Raw genomic sequence first — 17,163 nt, 5'->3', positions numbered from 1 at the left:
TGCAACAACATGAACCACAAAACAAAATCTAAGCTTTAGATGATGCATCAAAACCAAACCAAACATAGAAATGAAATTAATTTGCCAGAAAGTGGCCTTGAGGGGTTAGGCAGTCCATCAAGATGGACAAGATTATCTCATTTAATTACTAAAAACTTTCCTGTGTCACACTTGCTCCTTCACCCCATTCAGTTCAACCAAATATTTATTTATTACCGTTATTACTTTATTATACAACTAAGTTGTTGCTACAGCAGCCTACCAACAAGTATTTAAATATTGCCAAAGGTCTTGTTTTAACTGAAATAAAAGCTGAAGGAACATGGTTTGTGTAAGAATGTAAGAAGAATGTATATGAATAACTTCCCACTGCAACACTATTCAAAGCTGAAACTTCCAACCAAAAGGCAAGGCCCAAATATCTAGACAGTTCATGTAACAGTGGGGGACTGAAGGTAAGCTAGTTGCTTATTGTCATTTTAAAAGAGATCACTGAGATTAAATCACAAGGTCAGAACACTAATGGCAATAGATTGCGGAAATAGAATATAATCAAGATGCTGAGCTATTACTGTTTTTAGTAGTCCTTGATCAATACATGAATACTAAGCCATTCCAAAAAACAGGGAGCAATGTGAGGTGAGCAATGTGAGGTTACAAAACACAGCATGTTGTAGAATCAACCATTCCATCTACTGTCAGCTAAAAAAAGAACAGATTGTGAAATTACACACAAGCCTTCTAGGGTGGAGTAATACAACAGGACATAACGCTTGATCTGTTGCAAGCTGAAGGTGTTTCCTCCTCCTCTATACTCTACTGGAGAGGTCCTCTTTTGAAATAATACATATAGTACCAATAACCTACAAGCAATCAGCTACTAATTTGCTAAAACAAAAGAGAAACTGTCACAGATAATGTTTGAAACATGATTAAAATACTCAATCTCCCAAAACTCTGTTTTTTACCTCACTGTAATTCAGGTATAAAAGATATCTTAGATTTTTTTTTACCTCTAGTGGACCTGTGCAGTGATATTTTAACAAGCAGGTTTCCATGTAATTTGTTATATTATTTACTGTTTGTTTCACCAACATGTTCATTAGATAGTGTAATACAAATTTCTACCCACTGCAGAAGGTTGCATCTGTCTCATGTTTTCCCTGTTGAGACTAACATTTCACAGTGTTCTTTGTGTCCAACTCGCAGCCTTGAAATGAAAATCTCAGGGTCTGTCACACCATCAAAAAACCATCACTAAGAAGTGTTTGTTGTAAACCTTTGCTTAAAATAAAATGCCAGTGCGCTACAGATCACCCTTCCTTCCTTCAGTTGCTTTTCTCAGTCTGCGCGACCAACAATTAAATAAGTGATAGCAATATATATATTCCATCATCTAGGGTGAAGTTGTTTGGCTGTCCATGCTCTGCATTAGGGCTGAGTACAGCAGAACGACTCCTGGAATGCATGGTATTGTTTTCACTAGACTAGTAAGTCACATGTAAAATACCCAAGACAGCCTTTCTAGTGGAAAACAGCAGCTAGTTAAAGTCAACATTTTTTTTTTTCATGATGGTTGTATCTCACACAAGACTGCAGAAGAAGTATGAAGTTTGTGTTCAGTGTGTGCAAATATCATTTATTGATTATGTCTCACCCTTTCCTACCTCTCTCTTTACCTGTTTGAGGGCTTACTGTAGTAACAACTGACACATGCATTATAGACAGAGTTCAACAACAGATCAAACACACAACACAATGATATGTACATGTTGGTAGCACACATACACATGAATTGACATATTTTAAGCAAAAAGGCCCCAACAATATGCTGTCTTGTGTATTCAAATCTCCAGCTTCAGTATAGAATGTAATACTTAAAAACAAAAAATATGTGGCTGCACAAACGTATGTTAATTCAAAGCAGGTGACAGGGCTATAGTCATGTGGAGTACAGTATAGAAGCCTACATTCCTCCTGAAGCTTGGTCATGTTGTGACAGCACCCAGCACTGAGGAGGAGGCAGTGGGGCAGTGGGCAGAGATCCTAAAGAAGATATGCTGCTACCCTATTGGCGTTCCCCTCCTAATAACAAGGCTACCGAACAAGAACACAAGACAGACAAACACAGACATCAATCTCTTACGTGTTTGCTCATTACAGCATGCAAACACAAACTTGTCATCAGTTGTCGCTACGGTAGATAAGGGCAAAACTTGCGCAACTGTTTCCTCTAACAATCTGGCATTTGTGGATTGTATTGTTAGTGCAGGGGAGGATCAAATATGTCAACTGTAATGTTAACACATCCACATCTAAAAGGTTTATTGTTTCTTACTAACCCGTAAAAATGCTCATCATCCACAACAGAAAGCTGTATTATTTTTAACAGAGTAACCTGATGGCTGTAAGGTGAGAAAAGAAACAATACAAGTACTATGTCTCCTCTATACTGACAGATGTCTCAATTCAACATAGCTATAAAATTACCCATTATGGAACAAGAGAGAAGAGTGGGAAACACAGTATGAGCTTCAGAAAGCAAGCCTAGTAATTATTAGTTAGTCTTATTAAATTTGGATAATTTTACAAATTTTATCTTGTCTAAAATTTTCTACACTTGAAGAATGCACAATTTAAAAAAAAAATGTTTTCCCACACTAGAAATGCATATTGCCACAGCCAGTGTCTGCAAGTTGTGATAAAACTGCCATACATGCCTGTAAACCAACATAGAGTTGATATTGGCTGCTCTGAACATTCTATGAATCCAAGAAAGTATACTTTATTACCAACATAAATTCAATCATCAAATATTTTTTCTACAATTCAAATATATACAAAATATGCTATTAAACTGGACGGTTCTACCAAATGACTTTATTGTACATGCATTAAAAGCTTTCTGGGACTTGAACTAAGTGTATTCTTATCCGAGTTTCACAGAGATGAACATTCAAAACTTTAAAACTCCCCTGTCCATTCTGGACCTCTACCTGTTCTTCTTGAGACACTTTGCGTGTAAGCTAGAAAAACAAGTGATTACAATTTTCTGTGCCATCTTTTCCTGCATTGTTTACTAATTGTGGATCAGAACTAGTGGTTAGATGCATCATTTAATGTTTCAAAAGCATATTTGGGCATGTCAAGTCACTTTGAACATGTTTGTCTCTGGTAGTAAGCTTTAAGTATATGTCAGAGCACAAAGTAGAGTGTGGCCTGGTCTTGCCAGTGCCCTCTCCACTGTTGAAGGTACTGAGGTTGAGCTCACTTCTGATTTTGTATTTTACCTCCAAACAAACTCAGGCACTGCTGATAATGGTGATTACCTCCAGGTAATCTGAGCAAATATGCCGCCAGACTTAATCCTGTCTCTGTGGCACATAGTGACTAGGATCATGTTTGATGATACCACAGAGACAGATACAACACCAACAATGAATCTCACACGTCTGTGAAGAAAAACAACACCACATCTACAGTATGCATCGGAACAGCACATGTGCAGTTTAAGACAAAGATTAAGTCAGTATTAGCTGTACCACTGTACTGAGGTCATGGTTTAACATTGTTTAGTAGGTAATTTATTGTTATTTATGTGTGCGATAATATTTAAAAGTATTAAACTGATCAGAGGAATTTATGATTTCCCATTTTTCATGTCCCAGTTTAAAATGTACTGTTTTATTAAGATCAAGTTGAGTTGTTGCATTGTGGTTCAATATATTCATGAGTGAACAGACATCACTGATGCTGGCTATGGGTTTTTGTTGTTTTGATCTGCTTATTGTGGTTATTTCATGTATTGTCTGTAAAATGTCCTGCCTCAAAAGAGATACTCTGATCTCACAAATGGCAAATAAAGAAATACAAAAAAAATACAAGTTTGAATTAATTGATAGATCCACAAAATTGATGTATGTTGTTTTGGTGGGTACATATATAAAATCTGCAAACACCCTACACTGAAAAAAAAACCATTATGATAATGCAGCTGTTTCACATTTTTAAAGAGAAAAGCACCATGCAGGCTTTATTACATGTCAGACAGTGTACAGTGTATTTGAGGCAGAATCTAGTTTGAGTGGAAAGTGTTCTGCTGGCTCACTGTGATTGATGAGGTTAAGACAAGGCAATGTCCTTCAGCCAGCAAGACGCCAACCTGTATTCCTCATGACTTCTTTTTCTCCTAGGTGCCAGCATACATAGCATATGATCATTGATGATTGATAGCTTTTTTTGGAGGGGGGTATTGATATTGATGACCAATGTTCTTCTAAGCCTCACCAGCACTGTTGTACTACACAAATATACAGAATGTTCAAAATATCTGACACTGCCAGAAGTTGTATGAAAGCAAGGAATAAACACAGAGCCATTTAATCGATTAATCAGCTCTCTAGAACTCCACAGATTATTGATCATCACTAATTGAAGATTTTGTCAACGATGTTCAGTATTTGTAGTGCTAGAATTCTACTGAAGGCTCATTGGCCTGTACATTTAAGCTCACCTCACTGACAATAATATTGGTGTGCGTTGTTGTATACACAACAGACATTGGCCTGGTACAAGATGTCACCACTGCTGCTTACCCACACTGACCCTGCTCTGCCACTGATGAAACTGTCTGTTTGTCCATCACAGAGACTAAGATAAGCATGAGTGGGGGGAGAATCACAGACAGACAGACATAGACTTTCTTCTGATTCTTCTTATTGAGGGCCAGTTTGCTACGTTGCTCACTGTCTTCTCAATGGATCCTGCTTCCCTCTGCTGTGTTGCATGACAATGCACTTTGGGCCCCCAGTAGCCTCACTTCAGCACAGAGGACAAGGTGCGATTCCATCCATAAAGAGCCTACCATGGTAAGCACGTCACACAGTGGAAAGAAATGAATACTGCACATTTAGCCTACTTTTCATTTTCCTGACCATTTACTGTCCAAAACACTGGACTATTGTGATTTTTCGTTTACTCCCAAATATGCACAAGCTTTCAGAACAGATATATAAAAAGCCAAGAGCAGTAGGTCTGGCTTCAACACAGGTTGTTATTCATTAAGTGCTGCTAACAATTTCATCTTGTGTCACGTACTGCCCAGGTCATATCTTTGTCCCTAGCCATTACTGGTTCCCTTTCTAGCTAGGCTGAAATGTCCTTGACTCCATATACGTTTGATATTCTGTCCCTCAACCACCCTGAGCTTGTGTAATGAATGCCTCTGGTCAGCCCGTCCTCAGAAAGAATGACTAAACTACTTCCATCAATCTGTCTGCTTTAATCTGCTTTAATGACCTTGTCTTGGACATTAACACACAGACAAGATTATGGTATTGTGCCAAAGTGCACAGAGAAAGGCACTAAGCAGGGGGAATCTGACTTTTTTCAAGTAAGTTTAAAATTAGCTTTGAACTACAGCTTGCAGAAAACAAATTAAGCATGAGTCAAGTGAGTGTGTGAGTGTGTGTGTGTGTGTGTATGAAGCAAGTGAACAGAAAACCTCATTGTGAGAGATGTTTATACATTATGTATGTATGCATTTCTCTATGGACAGAGAAAACGTGTATTAATTGTAATGCTACAATCAGACAGTATATTGTCTCATAGTTAGCATGAATTCTTCCAACTCTGTAAATAAAACTAAAAAACTAAGGCTTAAGAATCAATTTCAAACACAGGCTTCCAACTATTTTTCTGTGTGAAATTACAGAGTAGACCCTAAGTGCTCATTAAAGGAACACCTTTACATTTTGAATACAATATGGAGAAAGAAAAAAAACAGCAGCTTGTAAGCTTTGTGGTTCATGGTTACCATTTTTATTGACACCAGTGAGTGGTTTGAGCTGAGAGTCAACTGTGACAGCAGAGTGTGAAACTTAATGGATGCCGTGAGCAATGCAAACAATGAGGGCAAACTGTTTTAGAGTAGTTGTAGGAGGAGCTGGTATTTGTAAATAATGTTTCAGCAACAGGGGGAAAAGCTACTTTTGATGAGTTCTAGAGAACAAGGAATGGCTTGACTCCAAATCTTTTCAGCTCCTGTATCTGTAACTGCCAAGACCTGACCTGAGTCGCATATCAAGACTTTTCTTTTGAGGGTTAGAGGGACATCTACACTGTCAATTAAGATGCACAACAGAACTAAAGGGCAAAAACAGTTTTTCAAATTCAGATATATTTTTATGTTTATATTTGGGTATTAGTTTTAAATCAAATAACTACTACATTTTTAAGGACAACTTTTGCAAACTGTATTAGTAAGTCCACAACAGGCACAAGCTACAGGATGTTGAACTGTAAGTACCTGCCATTGTTTGACCAAATTGAGTGCAAATAACATTTCACTAATTAATTTAAAATGTATCCTAAGTATTACCCATTGATGTTATATATCAATATAGCTTTAGTAGTCCTCACTGTACATCAAACAAATTATTTATGACATTCAAATCAAACTGAACAAGTAATGTGTGTGCAAAACAAAGTGAGCAAAATGGCACATACAGATGCACATGCATTGACAGTTCTCTCCCTATAAAAGCGGAACTGCCCCTCCTTTGCTTATAACTTTGAAAGCAAGGCTGTGGTAAAACCGCTGCCTTGCCACATGTAGTGTGAGTTATTTTTACACTTTTAACAGTTTGAGGTCACAAGTATAGAAACATGATGGGTTTTGCCTAACTCTCACAGGTTTGTTCTTACAATGACAAAAACTGACAGGATGACAGGGATAAAGACCTTTCTTACAGTACTGTCATCTCTCCCTTTCTGAAGTTAGTGAAGGCACTGATCACTGATCATTACCAAGAGGTCATGCCACTATGTGTCGTCTGTGGCTGCAGCAGATAATAGTGAAGATAGGGGAGGAGAGGACTGGCCAAGGCCAATCCCAAAGAAAGAGACAGAAACAGGCACCTCTCAGCCATAACATCTGGACACAAGAAGGGTGTGAAATGTCAACAGGATAATAATTGTCCTAAAGCCTCCAAGACTGCACTTTCTTGTTGCCTTTCCAAGTAGGAAACCGTCAATATTAGCCAAACTGTACAAACAAAAAGGCATTTTGTATGTGTGTTTGTGTGCGTGTGTGTGTGTACATATGGTGAACTCTCACCAAAGTAATGTGACTCTTACTGAGTTACAGCTGGAGGCCATTAGAGTCAGAGCTTTTACTAAGAGTGTTAGAAATATTAAGTTACAATATTCAATTCATAGTGTGCCCCTCGACTTGTAACTTGACACACGTGATATTGATCTATTCCAATATCAATTCAAATCATTAAATAGAGGTTAAAAACAAAATGCTTCTGATCAAGATAGTTAGGCACTGAGAGATATAAAAACTAGCCATGGCCACTTCTTTGTTTAACCGAACATTCCAAAAAGTTTGCACTTAATTCCTGGGGATAAAAAAATGTTATAGTAGATTGGTAGTACTCACTAAGCTCTACAGTGTGAAAGTCACTTTTTTTCTCTTTGTAACTGGTTTTCAAAGTCGTTGAAGGCCAAAAAAAACCAAACAAACTGCTAGCTGTGTCAGAGTATATTTGAGCCATACTGCTAAAGCCTGATGCGTGACAGTCCAAACTAAAGTCCACAGCAGTTGCCTCAGCAGGTCCAGGTAGCTAGGACAGTGACTCTTTGAACAATGACCCTGTAATCTCACTTTACTCTGCTGTTTATCTATGAACTGGGACATCAAACCAAAGTTGCAATTCATTTATCTTTGCACCATGATCAATAACTGGAAGTACAAGGCAATATGAACTTGACACATTGCATTTCTCTATTGCGTATTACATATTACATGCAAGAAACACAATTAGATTGCATAATATAATTTACATAGTATGATTTGGACTGCAAAAAATGCTAGGGTTTGAAAAAAGCTGTATATTCTCTCGACTGGTTGTGAATGATTTTATTGGTTTATGAATAGTGTTGGGTTGGGCCAATTAAAAAAAAAAAAAAAAAAAAAAGTCTACAAAACAGCAACTCTCCCTCTGTCTGTCAAATAACACTGTTACATAGCAGAAAGATTTTTTTTTTTTTCTCACTTCAATCTAACTATGTGGCCTAGTGTTTCATTAATCCTGTCTCCTTCCAGAGTTATTTAGTTACTCAGTTTATTCTTTACTGGTTAGATATCATTTACCAGTGAGTCAGTTAATGCTACATGTGTTCAGTGCCATAGTACAAGACAGGTGTAGGGCTTGAAAATCTTCACCAATTTCATACATAAAAAAAAAAAAAAAATTCATATATTTCGCCACAAGGTGTCTTTGTTAAGATGTTAAAATGTTCACATAGAAATTTAACATGTTGTATAGATGAAGTTATATTTTTGTCCAAAATGACAAGTTGAGAACCACTGATCTTGCATAAATTGCATGTAAGGTGACAAATATACTAAATGAATGGCCGCCTCCTAGTTGGACATGCCCAAAAAACCTCCTCCTCTTAATCAGACATCCAAACCACCTCAACTGGCTTCTTTTGCCATGTAGGAACAGCAGCTGTACTCCGAGCTCCCTCTGGATGTCCAAGCTCCCCACCGTATGTCTAAGGCTGAGTCAAGACACCCTACCGAGGAAAGTCATTTCAGCCACTTGCATTTGCGATCTCATTTTTTCGGTCACTAAGCACGAAGGTTGGAACAAAGACCCACTGGTAATTCGCCTCAATTTGCCACAGCTCCCTCTTCACTACAACGGTCCGGTACAACAGCCACACTACTGCTCACGCCGCACCATCTGCCTGTAAATCTCAAGCTCCATTGTACCCAACTACTCTTGACTGGATGGCTTATGGCAACGGCCCCGGTTCCCCATACTCCTGCAACACCTCCCACAAGGCCCCCCAGGAGACATAGTCCTAAGCCTTCTCCATGTTTTCAAAACATATGTAGACTGGATGCTAAACGTCCATAACACCCATAGTAACCCCACGATGCTCCTCTTGAATCTAAGGTTTCAGTCATAGCCTCCATTCCAGCACCCAGGAATAAACTTTTCTGGGATCTGAGCCACGCTGCCTCCTCTCCACCATGAAGAAAACTATTTTGTGAATGGTTCCATTTGTGTGAAGTGGTAGTATAATGACACCAAAATATGTATATGCTCATCTTCTATTCATCATCCCAGCAGTCTTCATGATTTAACACAGGGAGGGAGGGAATGACATAAAGACTAAGCCTCAAGGGTAGTCAAACTGGAAATACAAGTGGGTGTTGCCAAAATGTGTTTGTGCGCCTGAGTATGTGCAAGTGTGAGTATATTTACAGCAAACTTCATTCAGAGAATATCCATACACAGAGATGACCAGCAAAGAACATGTAATCATATAAACATATATAACGCCCCTCTCTAAATATATTAAAAGACAGCTCCTGAACTAACTTCATTTCACAATATTCTTGTTGTAGGGAAGTGTGAATAAATCTTGTCAGCAAAAATTTGGTGACTTGACCCCCAAATTACACAGTGAGTTTAAGGTTTCTTGCCTGACAAGTATGTACCCGTAGCTTCTTTGTGGATGACTTTTCACGGTTCACTCTGACAATGTTGTAAATCTTGTACAACAAAAGATACTATCCTTTCTGTGGGTTTCTTACAGCACTCATCCTCCAGTCAAGAGGATGAGTGCTGTCAGTGGGGAGGTGTAGACATTTTTTTTTTTTTTTAATTCAGACATCACTTCACAGACCTATACTGTGCATACATATCCTTTCTGGACAACAGACTTTTCCTCAGTGGCAATGAAGATATTGCTTAATATGACAGATGAAATATTGTTGGTACACTTCAAGAATGTCAAACATGCAGAGAGAGCAGACTTGGCCCTTAAGTAAAGTCAAAGATAACTCTCCATTCCAGACAGCAACCAGGGAGGGACCGGAAGCTAGCAAAACAGAGTGATCTTCATGCACACCACTGACTGACATGCCAGTTTCGTTGCACGTACAAACTCTGCTACTGCAGATACTTTACCTCGTGGCCTGTGACTAAGGCGTCAAAGCTCAAGGAAACAGTCCACATGATAATACAAGAATTCTTACAAAGTTCACATGGTAATCAAAGGAAAACCTTCAGCCAGTAAAAATGTACAGCAGAGGATTTTTTTTTCCTTCTTTTCAATTTTAATTGAATTTGTTTGCCCTTCTTACTTCTATTCATTACAAGCAAAGTTAAGAAACTAACAGGGTTTTGGGAGATACAGGAATCCTGAAAATAAATCACCTTAGTTATAGCAGTTTAGCATCTATTTAAGATTTAGTGGGGTTGTTGTATCATCAATGTTGTATCATGTACATGTCAACATTTAAGTTACCACATTATTTCCTAAGTTCTATGCCACAACCAATGGCCTCTGTGATTTCTGTGTGCAAGACCTCACGGACCTCATAGGCTTTGGCCAGAGACAGAGCCATGCATTGTAATAAGATAAGAAAGGACAGGTGGCCCAGTGATCAGGTGCCAGAGCGCCTGCCTGCTTTAGAGCTGAGCTGAAGTCTACTGTGTGTCTACTACAGCTCTCCCCGATTAACTCCACATTAAAATCTGAAATATTACCAAATTGATGGAGGAGCCTTTTCAACCTCTAACTACTAATACCAGAAAATTGCTGAGCTATTTGGGGATTCATTCAGAATGCAAAGCACCGGCTATAGGACTACCACAAAAGCACAAGCCAACACATCAAATTCTATTTAATATCTCCTGTTTCAACAAACAACAGGATGTGTGTTAAAGGGTAACACCTAACAGTCTGATCGATGACATAACATTAACAATTGTTTCAATAGGCTAAACATCAAAGGATTTGAGACTCTAACCTGTGATGTCAATGGATAACTGTATATTCAAGTACATTGGCTTAGCTAACCTAAACAAAAAAACTGGATAAACATCCAAATTCACAAATGGACTGAAACTAAGTCAGTATGAATCTTACCTTGCAGCTGTTTAAACCGTCCTTCCAGGATGTTAGAGTATTGCACCTGATTAACAAATGCTGCTGGGGACAAGCAGGGCTCTCTGTCCCTGTGGTCCAACTCCATGGCTTTTTTTCTGGATCTCTCTCCTAAATATTCCTCTCAGATACCGTATTTATGGGAGTTCTTGTGCATAGCACAACAGAGTCAGCCTTTCCCACTAAAAAGAATCGAATCCTTTAGAGGGTTTTGTATATCCAAAATGCCTTGGTTTATCCTTCTCTTTCAGATTCCCTCAGTGCTGTGCCTCAGTAAGGCAAAACACAAGCTTGAAAATGTTGCCGCCTGTTCTTCTCTTCATCTACTGTATGTCACACCTTGTCCAATGAAAACACAGCAGTGAGTGCAAGGGGGGAGGATTTTTTCAAAGAATAATTTCAAACAAAACCGAAGAACAAAATGTTCTCTTGTTTTACCTCCTCCTGAGAAGAATTTCCCCACACTTGTGGCCTCTGAGCAGAATAAAATCTTTGGTTGCAATCCCTCGTGGTTCTAGCAAAGGAACACTGGCTATTCCTTCCCTTCTAGCTCTGAACTTCATTTGCTGGAGCAGAGCACGGCAGAGCAGGCTAACCGGCTGCGGTCGGATAGCTGTGTAAACAAAGCCTGCTGTGCTGTCTGAAAATTGTGTCATTTGCATAAGGTGTGTTTGAGGGAGGAGCACAAAGGAAGAACATGGTGGAAAGATGAGAGGAGGGAGGAGGTGTAGAGGTGGACTAAACCATTAGAGTTCTTTACACAGTGTAGCTTGAGGCGGATTATTTAACTCCACCTTAATTCCAGGGAGCACCGGGGTGTGGCTTGCCAAGAAGGTACATCACGAAAGTCCCCATCAGATTGTGTCGCCTTATCCTTTTGTCTCACTGTGTGGTTTCTTTTATTTCCATCACTCTCCAAGACATCATTTGATCTCCACTCTTCTGTTAAGGGAGGGGTGCCTTATGATAAGATGTTGAGACAGGAAGGAAGTAGTTGAGAAAGTCTCAGCAACACAAAAAGCTCTTTCCTGCCTCAACAAGATTCGAAAGTGTGAACATGTGTGTCTGTTTGCCAGGCAGATGGTTAGGCAGGGGTGGGGGTGGAAATGAGTCATTACCTGCCTAAAACAAGTATAGAACTATACTTTATTAACATATTTTACACCTTACTAGATTAGGGAAAAATATTTAAATGATGTCTGGAATCCATTGTTGAGGAAACAATGTTTCTTTTTAAATGTTTAAGATGGTTGATCTTTTCACTGTCAAATTAAGTGATTGTTTGCAAACACTGGAGGAAAGTGGACCTATAGTTTAAGTTAGCCTGGGATTTCAAAGTTGCAAAATAAAAATCTTCCTCCATCACTGAACAAAGGAACATCATATCTTAGCAACAGTAGCAAAAGTAAGTTTATGTGCACTGACTGGCTGCACTCTATAATGTAACAATATTAAAGCAGTATTTACTTAAATCTGAATACATTTTGAAAGGTCAGCAACTCATTGAATGGAAGGGTTTTTGTTTTTTTTGCAACTGCTGATTAACACCCTAAAAATGCAACAGTAAGGCAATGTTATAGATGTACTAACTGCCTGTGTGTGCAAAAATTATACTGACTGACAAGACTGTAAAAGCAATGAGGACTAAGGTCACAACCTTTCTTACAAGCGGATGGTGTTTTGGTCTGGTCAGGGAGCAGTGGTATAAAGATCTGGTTGTGTTTTTGATCTGTGCTTGTCCTGATGAGCTGGGAGCATCTGGATGGGTCTCATTAGTGGACCAAATGCCCCGGGTGTTCTGTGACTAGTGTTTATGGAGGGGGACTGCACTAATGAGAGCCAAAGAGAACACACTTCCTTCTGAGGAACAGAGGCTATGCTATGGTCACATGCAGTGAGAGATGAGGAGCAGAGAACAGGTAAACCACAGTAATGGCCATTTAAGATCCCACTGGGCAAACATTGCATTCCTAATTAAAAAGAGGCAGATGTGATGGTTGGTTTGTGTGCCTGGCATATGCATCTTAACATTTTACGTTAAGGCAGTTTCCTCCCCATAAAACCAATCAGTCATTTAGATATATTATTAAAAAAACATCCTGGGAAGAATCAACAGTCATTTAGTGAATCTTGTGGAATATGAAAACAAACTGTGAGAAAGTCTGCCAAAGTGGGATGTGGGAGAAACTCTTGCATTTAGCAAACTGGAAGTAATGATAATTTATGACAGTCTGGTGTGGTGAATGGAACCAGACGAGAAAGAGGAAAGATAAGAGCTGCTGGGGGAGTAAGCACTGCCAGAGGGAGAATGGCATGATCTACTGCTGAGCATGTAAATTTTATCCATCCTAGAGTGCAACCCCTTCTCAGGACCCGAGGGAGGTTGGAGGGCTGGACCACACTCCAAATGCAAGCTTTAAATATCTGAGGGGAATTCCCCTGTAGCAAATAGGGTTGATTTCGCATAAGAGTCCCAAAATCACTCAAGTGTTAATATCACTATCTCCAAATTTGGGCCAAATGTGAGAGAATTAATTGATATTATATTCTATTATTCTTGCTTCTGTGTCAGTTCTTAGGTCATTATGTATACATCAAAAAAGCATGATCTGTGTATATTAATGGGTGGTTTCCTGGTTTAACTGATTTGTCCTATATATGACAATCATATGGATATACTGTGAAGAATAACTGTGTTAATAAAAGGCATATACTTGCTTTAAAAGTGCAAACGCTTTTCTCTGTCCTACTGTGGAAACTTATTTAAAGTATATACATGTAACTGTTTGAGTGTGATGCAAGGCATTTCTTGAGCAAATTTACATAGCTTGCTTTGCTACCTACACAGTATAGGAGAGAAGATAAGTGGTTATTTATGCAAATGACAACAATCTTAACACAGGGGACACTCTCTGTTGTGAAACTAGTGGCAGCCACTGCTGTCACACCAGTAGTAAAACTGCAAGAGTGTAAAAGGTGTGAACCAGGAAATGAGGCAATCATATTTCAGGGACAAAAGCCAGTCTGAGCGAGCGACAGAGCATGAGAGAGAAGTGTAAGAAAGCAGCAGCTTACAGAATGCAGAAGGTCTTGACATTTGGGGAGTTTAAAAGCTGGGCCTAGGGGGAAATAGCTGCTACAGCATGTCAAAGAATGTGCACATCAAGCCTACACTTGTCAAACGGAGACGGTATCACAGGTATTTACATGGGAGGGCATGCGCGCACACACACACACTCTCTAATCATACACATAGTATTACTGCCCTCTGTTGCTTTTCTTGATTATATGAAAGGAGGATTTATGCTATCTTTAAATTCATGACAGTGCATATACAACCATTATACTGGAAACATCCAAAGTGTGCTGGAGAAAATGCGACAGGCTGTATTTGTAAGTGAAATTAGGTTTATCTCTCAGACATACTTTGACTACAGCCATGCTCAAAGATTATCAGACCATCTGCTTTTCACTGTGTGTGTGTGTGTGTGTGTGTGTGTGTGTGTGTATATATATATATATATGTGTGTGTGTGTTTCTGTGCCTGTCTGCCTGTTGCTCCCCTCTGCTGGGTTCTCCATGATACTGCAACTTGTTTTGTCTATTAACATTAGAGGTTTTATCTGTAGAATATGTAACTAGGATGGTAAAGGGTAGCTTAATAAACACAAATGCACGCACGCACGCATGCACGCACACTTGAGAGAATATAACACTCTTAACATCTGAGTATTGCCACAATGATGGAGGATTTTCAGCACACCTAGCCCTAAACTCTAGTCTCACCACCTCATTCCATCACTGCTTATTGCTCTTTGGTGAATTGACTATACAGCTCCCTGGCTTTGTCCTCCTTTTGAAAGTATTTCTGTCTTGCCCTACAAAGAGAGAATTGTGCCTTTTGGGACAGAAAAGAATTAAGTTTGTTCCTCAGTCTACAGAGCCTAATTAAATTTGTGCAGATTACAGTTAGTCTGTGATTTTGTCTCTAAATGCTTGTGTCATAAATGTTTATAATTAATATATCAGCCTAAATATAAGACATTTTTTTCTCTGATGATTATATTTTTATAAAAAAAGGGGTGTGTCTACATTTAAGGACTAGACAGTTCACAAGCACATGTGTTCTCTTTGAGTGGTGTGAATACCATCTATTCTGTCCATCTATTCTACATATGAGCATGTTGTTTTATTAGTGTTACATTATACACTGTTTAACTTTTATGCAGATGGACTGCTCACTTTATATCTGTCCATCTATGAGTGCCTGCTAGTTATTCAGCTGTAAGAATGTGCGCTTTTCTTGCCACAGAGGACAGCTGCTGCTGATTATTTAAATACAGAAATGGACCAAGCAGAGTAAGAATAACACCTTGTCTATACAGAAGGCAATTCAGCTGCTTTTTTTTAGCAGTCTGCACATGTTGACAAACAGATTTGCTGCAATTTTAATCAATCCAGCTTTCTACACAGGGCAGGCTTGTGTTTGTCTAGTGTTATAAGCCTAAAAATGCAACAGTAAACGCAGCATAAAGTGTATTCTTATACTTCAAGTCTATTTTCCTTTCTTTACATGCATAACTACAATCACTGTGCATTGGGCTCTGAATGGATCCAAACCACAGGTGTATTACAACTCAATACTGTACCTGAACTCCAGAGCACCAGAGGTGCTGCTGTTCCTCTGCTAACATGCTGCTCATGCTATGCCATCTGTGTAGACACAATGTAAGCTTCCAAGAAATGTGCTGTCAAAGACCACCATGTCTTCCGAAAAAGGGTTTTTCATTGACATGGTAAACATTGTACTGATTACCTTTTAAAGTTCTGATTAATCTGACCTCATCTTGTTTATGTTTCAGCAGTTTTAACTTCCCCTGTACAGCATTACAGTTAACACTGTTCAACACATTTTTTTCAAAAGGTTTTTTAATCCATATGTTCTAACGGTAATGTTAATTTAATTCCTGAATTTTTCTTTAAGTTTCTTTCTTCTTGTATTATATCAGCAGGATTTAATGGACCCAACAGTGCAATTTTCCCATCAATTATAGCTAATGATAAAAGCCAAGATTCTTTTGATCCTGCCATTTTGCACTTTTCACTGTGACTGAGACACATAGCATTATATCTATTAACAAAACTGTAAAGTAACGTCAATATTTATTTTTTTTGGTTAAATTAATTATTTAATGCAGATAGATTTAGATAATAATATTTTTGGAATCAGTTTGACTTGTGTGGTCACAAAGAGGCTCTTAATCAGTGGTTTATCCAACACACTAGTATTGAACATAACGGGACTTAAGTCTTGAAAAGCTGCAATATTAGAAACAAGTTTAAGACAACCCAATCCAACACAACACTACTAACTCCTGCCTCAAAAATGGCCATAGAGCTGAATCAACACTTCTCTAGTACATTTTTATCCAAAACTAAATCCTATAATATTAACAAAGGCATTTTTGGGTTTTGTATTGGATTGTACAGGTATACCTAATATACCAGTAACTCAGTGTGTTTGGTATTGTACTATAAACTGGTGAGGCAAAACCCAAATCTCTACAGTTTTAAATAATACACTTTTGTAAAGATCATATTTGTCAATCATCATCTCACATTTGTAGTAGATTGATTCCATGTAAGCATGCTTACCTGCGAGAGCCTTGATACGTGAGCGTTCAAAGAGGCGTGCTGAACTGTTCTCATTATCCCAGTCAGTCTCTGCTGCCAGATCCCAGCGGTTGTTGATGTCATTATACTGCTGCTGGATCTCCAAACTGTCAAAGTCCGTTGGTGAGATGGTGCTCATGGTTTCTAGGCTGGAGGAAAACACATTCAACCTACAATTCAGACATAGGCACAAAAAAACATCTAGAGTCAGTGAAAACAGAGAGGGGAGAGGATATTGCATAATACCAGAAATTTCACAAGACTGACCCTTGAAATATTTGCAAGCAAATGTTTGGAAGATTTCAGGTTAGAAACTGAGCATCTATTTCTACTGAATTCGGGGCAAGAGGATGCACTGTAACATACACTCTCTGTAACACATGCTCTCCACACAGCCTCTAAACTGCACTCTTCTTTTATGTTCTCAAATGACAGTCATATGCAAATAGCAGCTTACACAGTACAACTGCTAGACTGTGTAATGAGATAAAAAATAAAAAAAACTTTGAGATAAGT

General features: G+C 38.6%; 1 protein-coding gene across 7 annotated transcripts in view; it reads right to left on the bottom strand.

Annotated features, from left to right (window-relative positions):
* sptbn2 (spectrin, beta, non-erythrocytic 2) overlaps positions 1 to 17,163 on the bottom strand; it is a 51,471-nt gene that overhangs the window by 20,728 nt on the left and 13,580 nt on the right. For 3 of the 7 annotated variants that reach the window (XM_071460909.1, XM_071460911.1, XM_071460914.1), the window contains exon 2: positions 16,630 to 16,817. In XM_071460909.1, coding sequence (XP_071317010.1) covers positions 16,630 to 16,786 — 157 coding nt within the window. In that variant the 5' untranslated portion in view covers positions 16,787 to 16,817. Of the gene's footprint in view, positions 1 to 10,956; positions 11,609 to 16,629; positions 16,818 to 17,163 lie in introns of those variants that run through there. The other 4 variants (XM_071460912.1, XM_071460915.1, XM_071460913.1 and 1 more) reach the window with 3 other exon arrangements.

Source organism: Trachinotus anak, unplaced genomic scaffold, assembly GCF_046630095.1.
Source record: "Trachinotus anak isolate AG129_WGS33_773 ecotype Australia unplaced genomic scaffold, CSIRO_AGI_Tana_v1 ptg000024l, whole genome shotgun sequence".
Lineage (NCBI taxonomy): Eukaryota > Metazoa > Chordata > Actinopteri > Carangiformes > Carangidae > Trachinotus > Trachinotus anak.
Note: the sequence above shows the minus strand (reverse complement) of the source record. Positions and strands in the feature narration are given on the sequence as shown.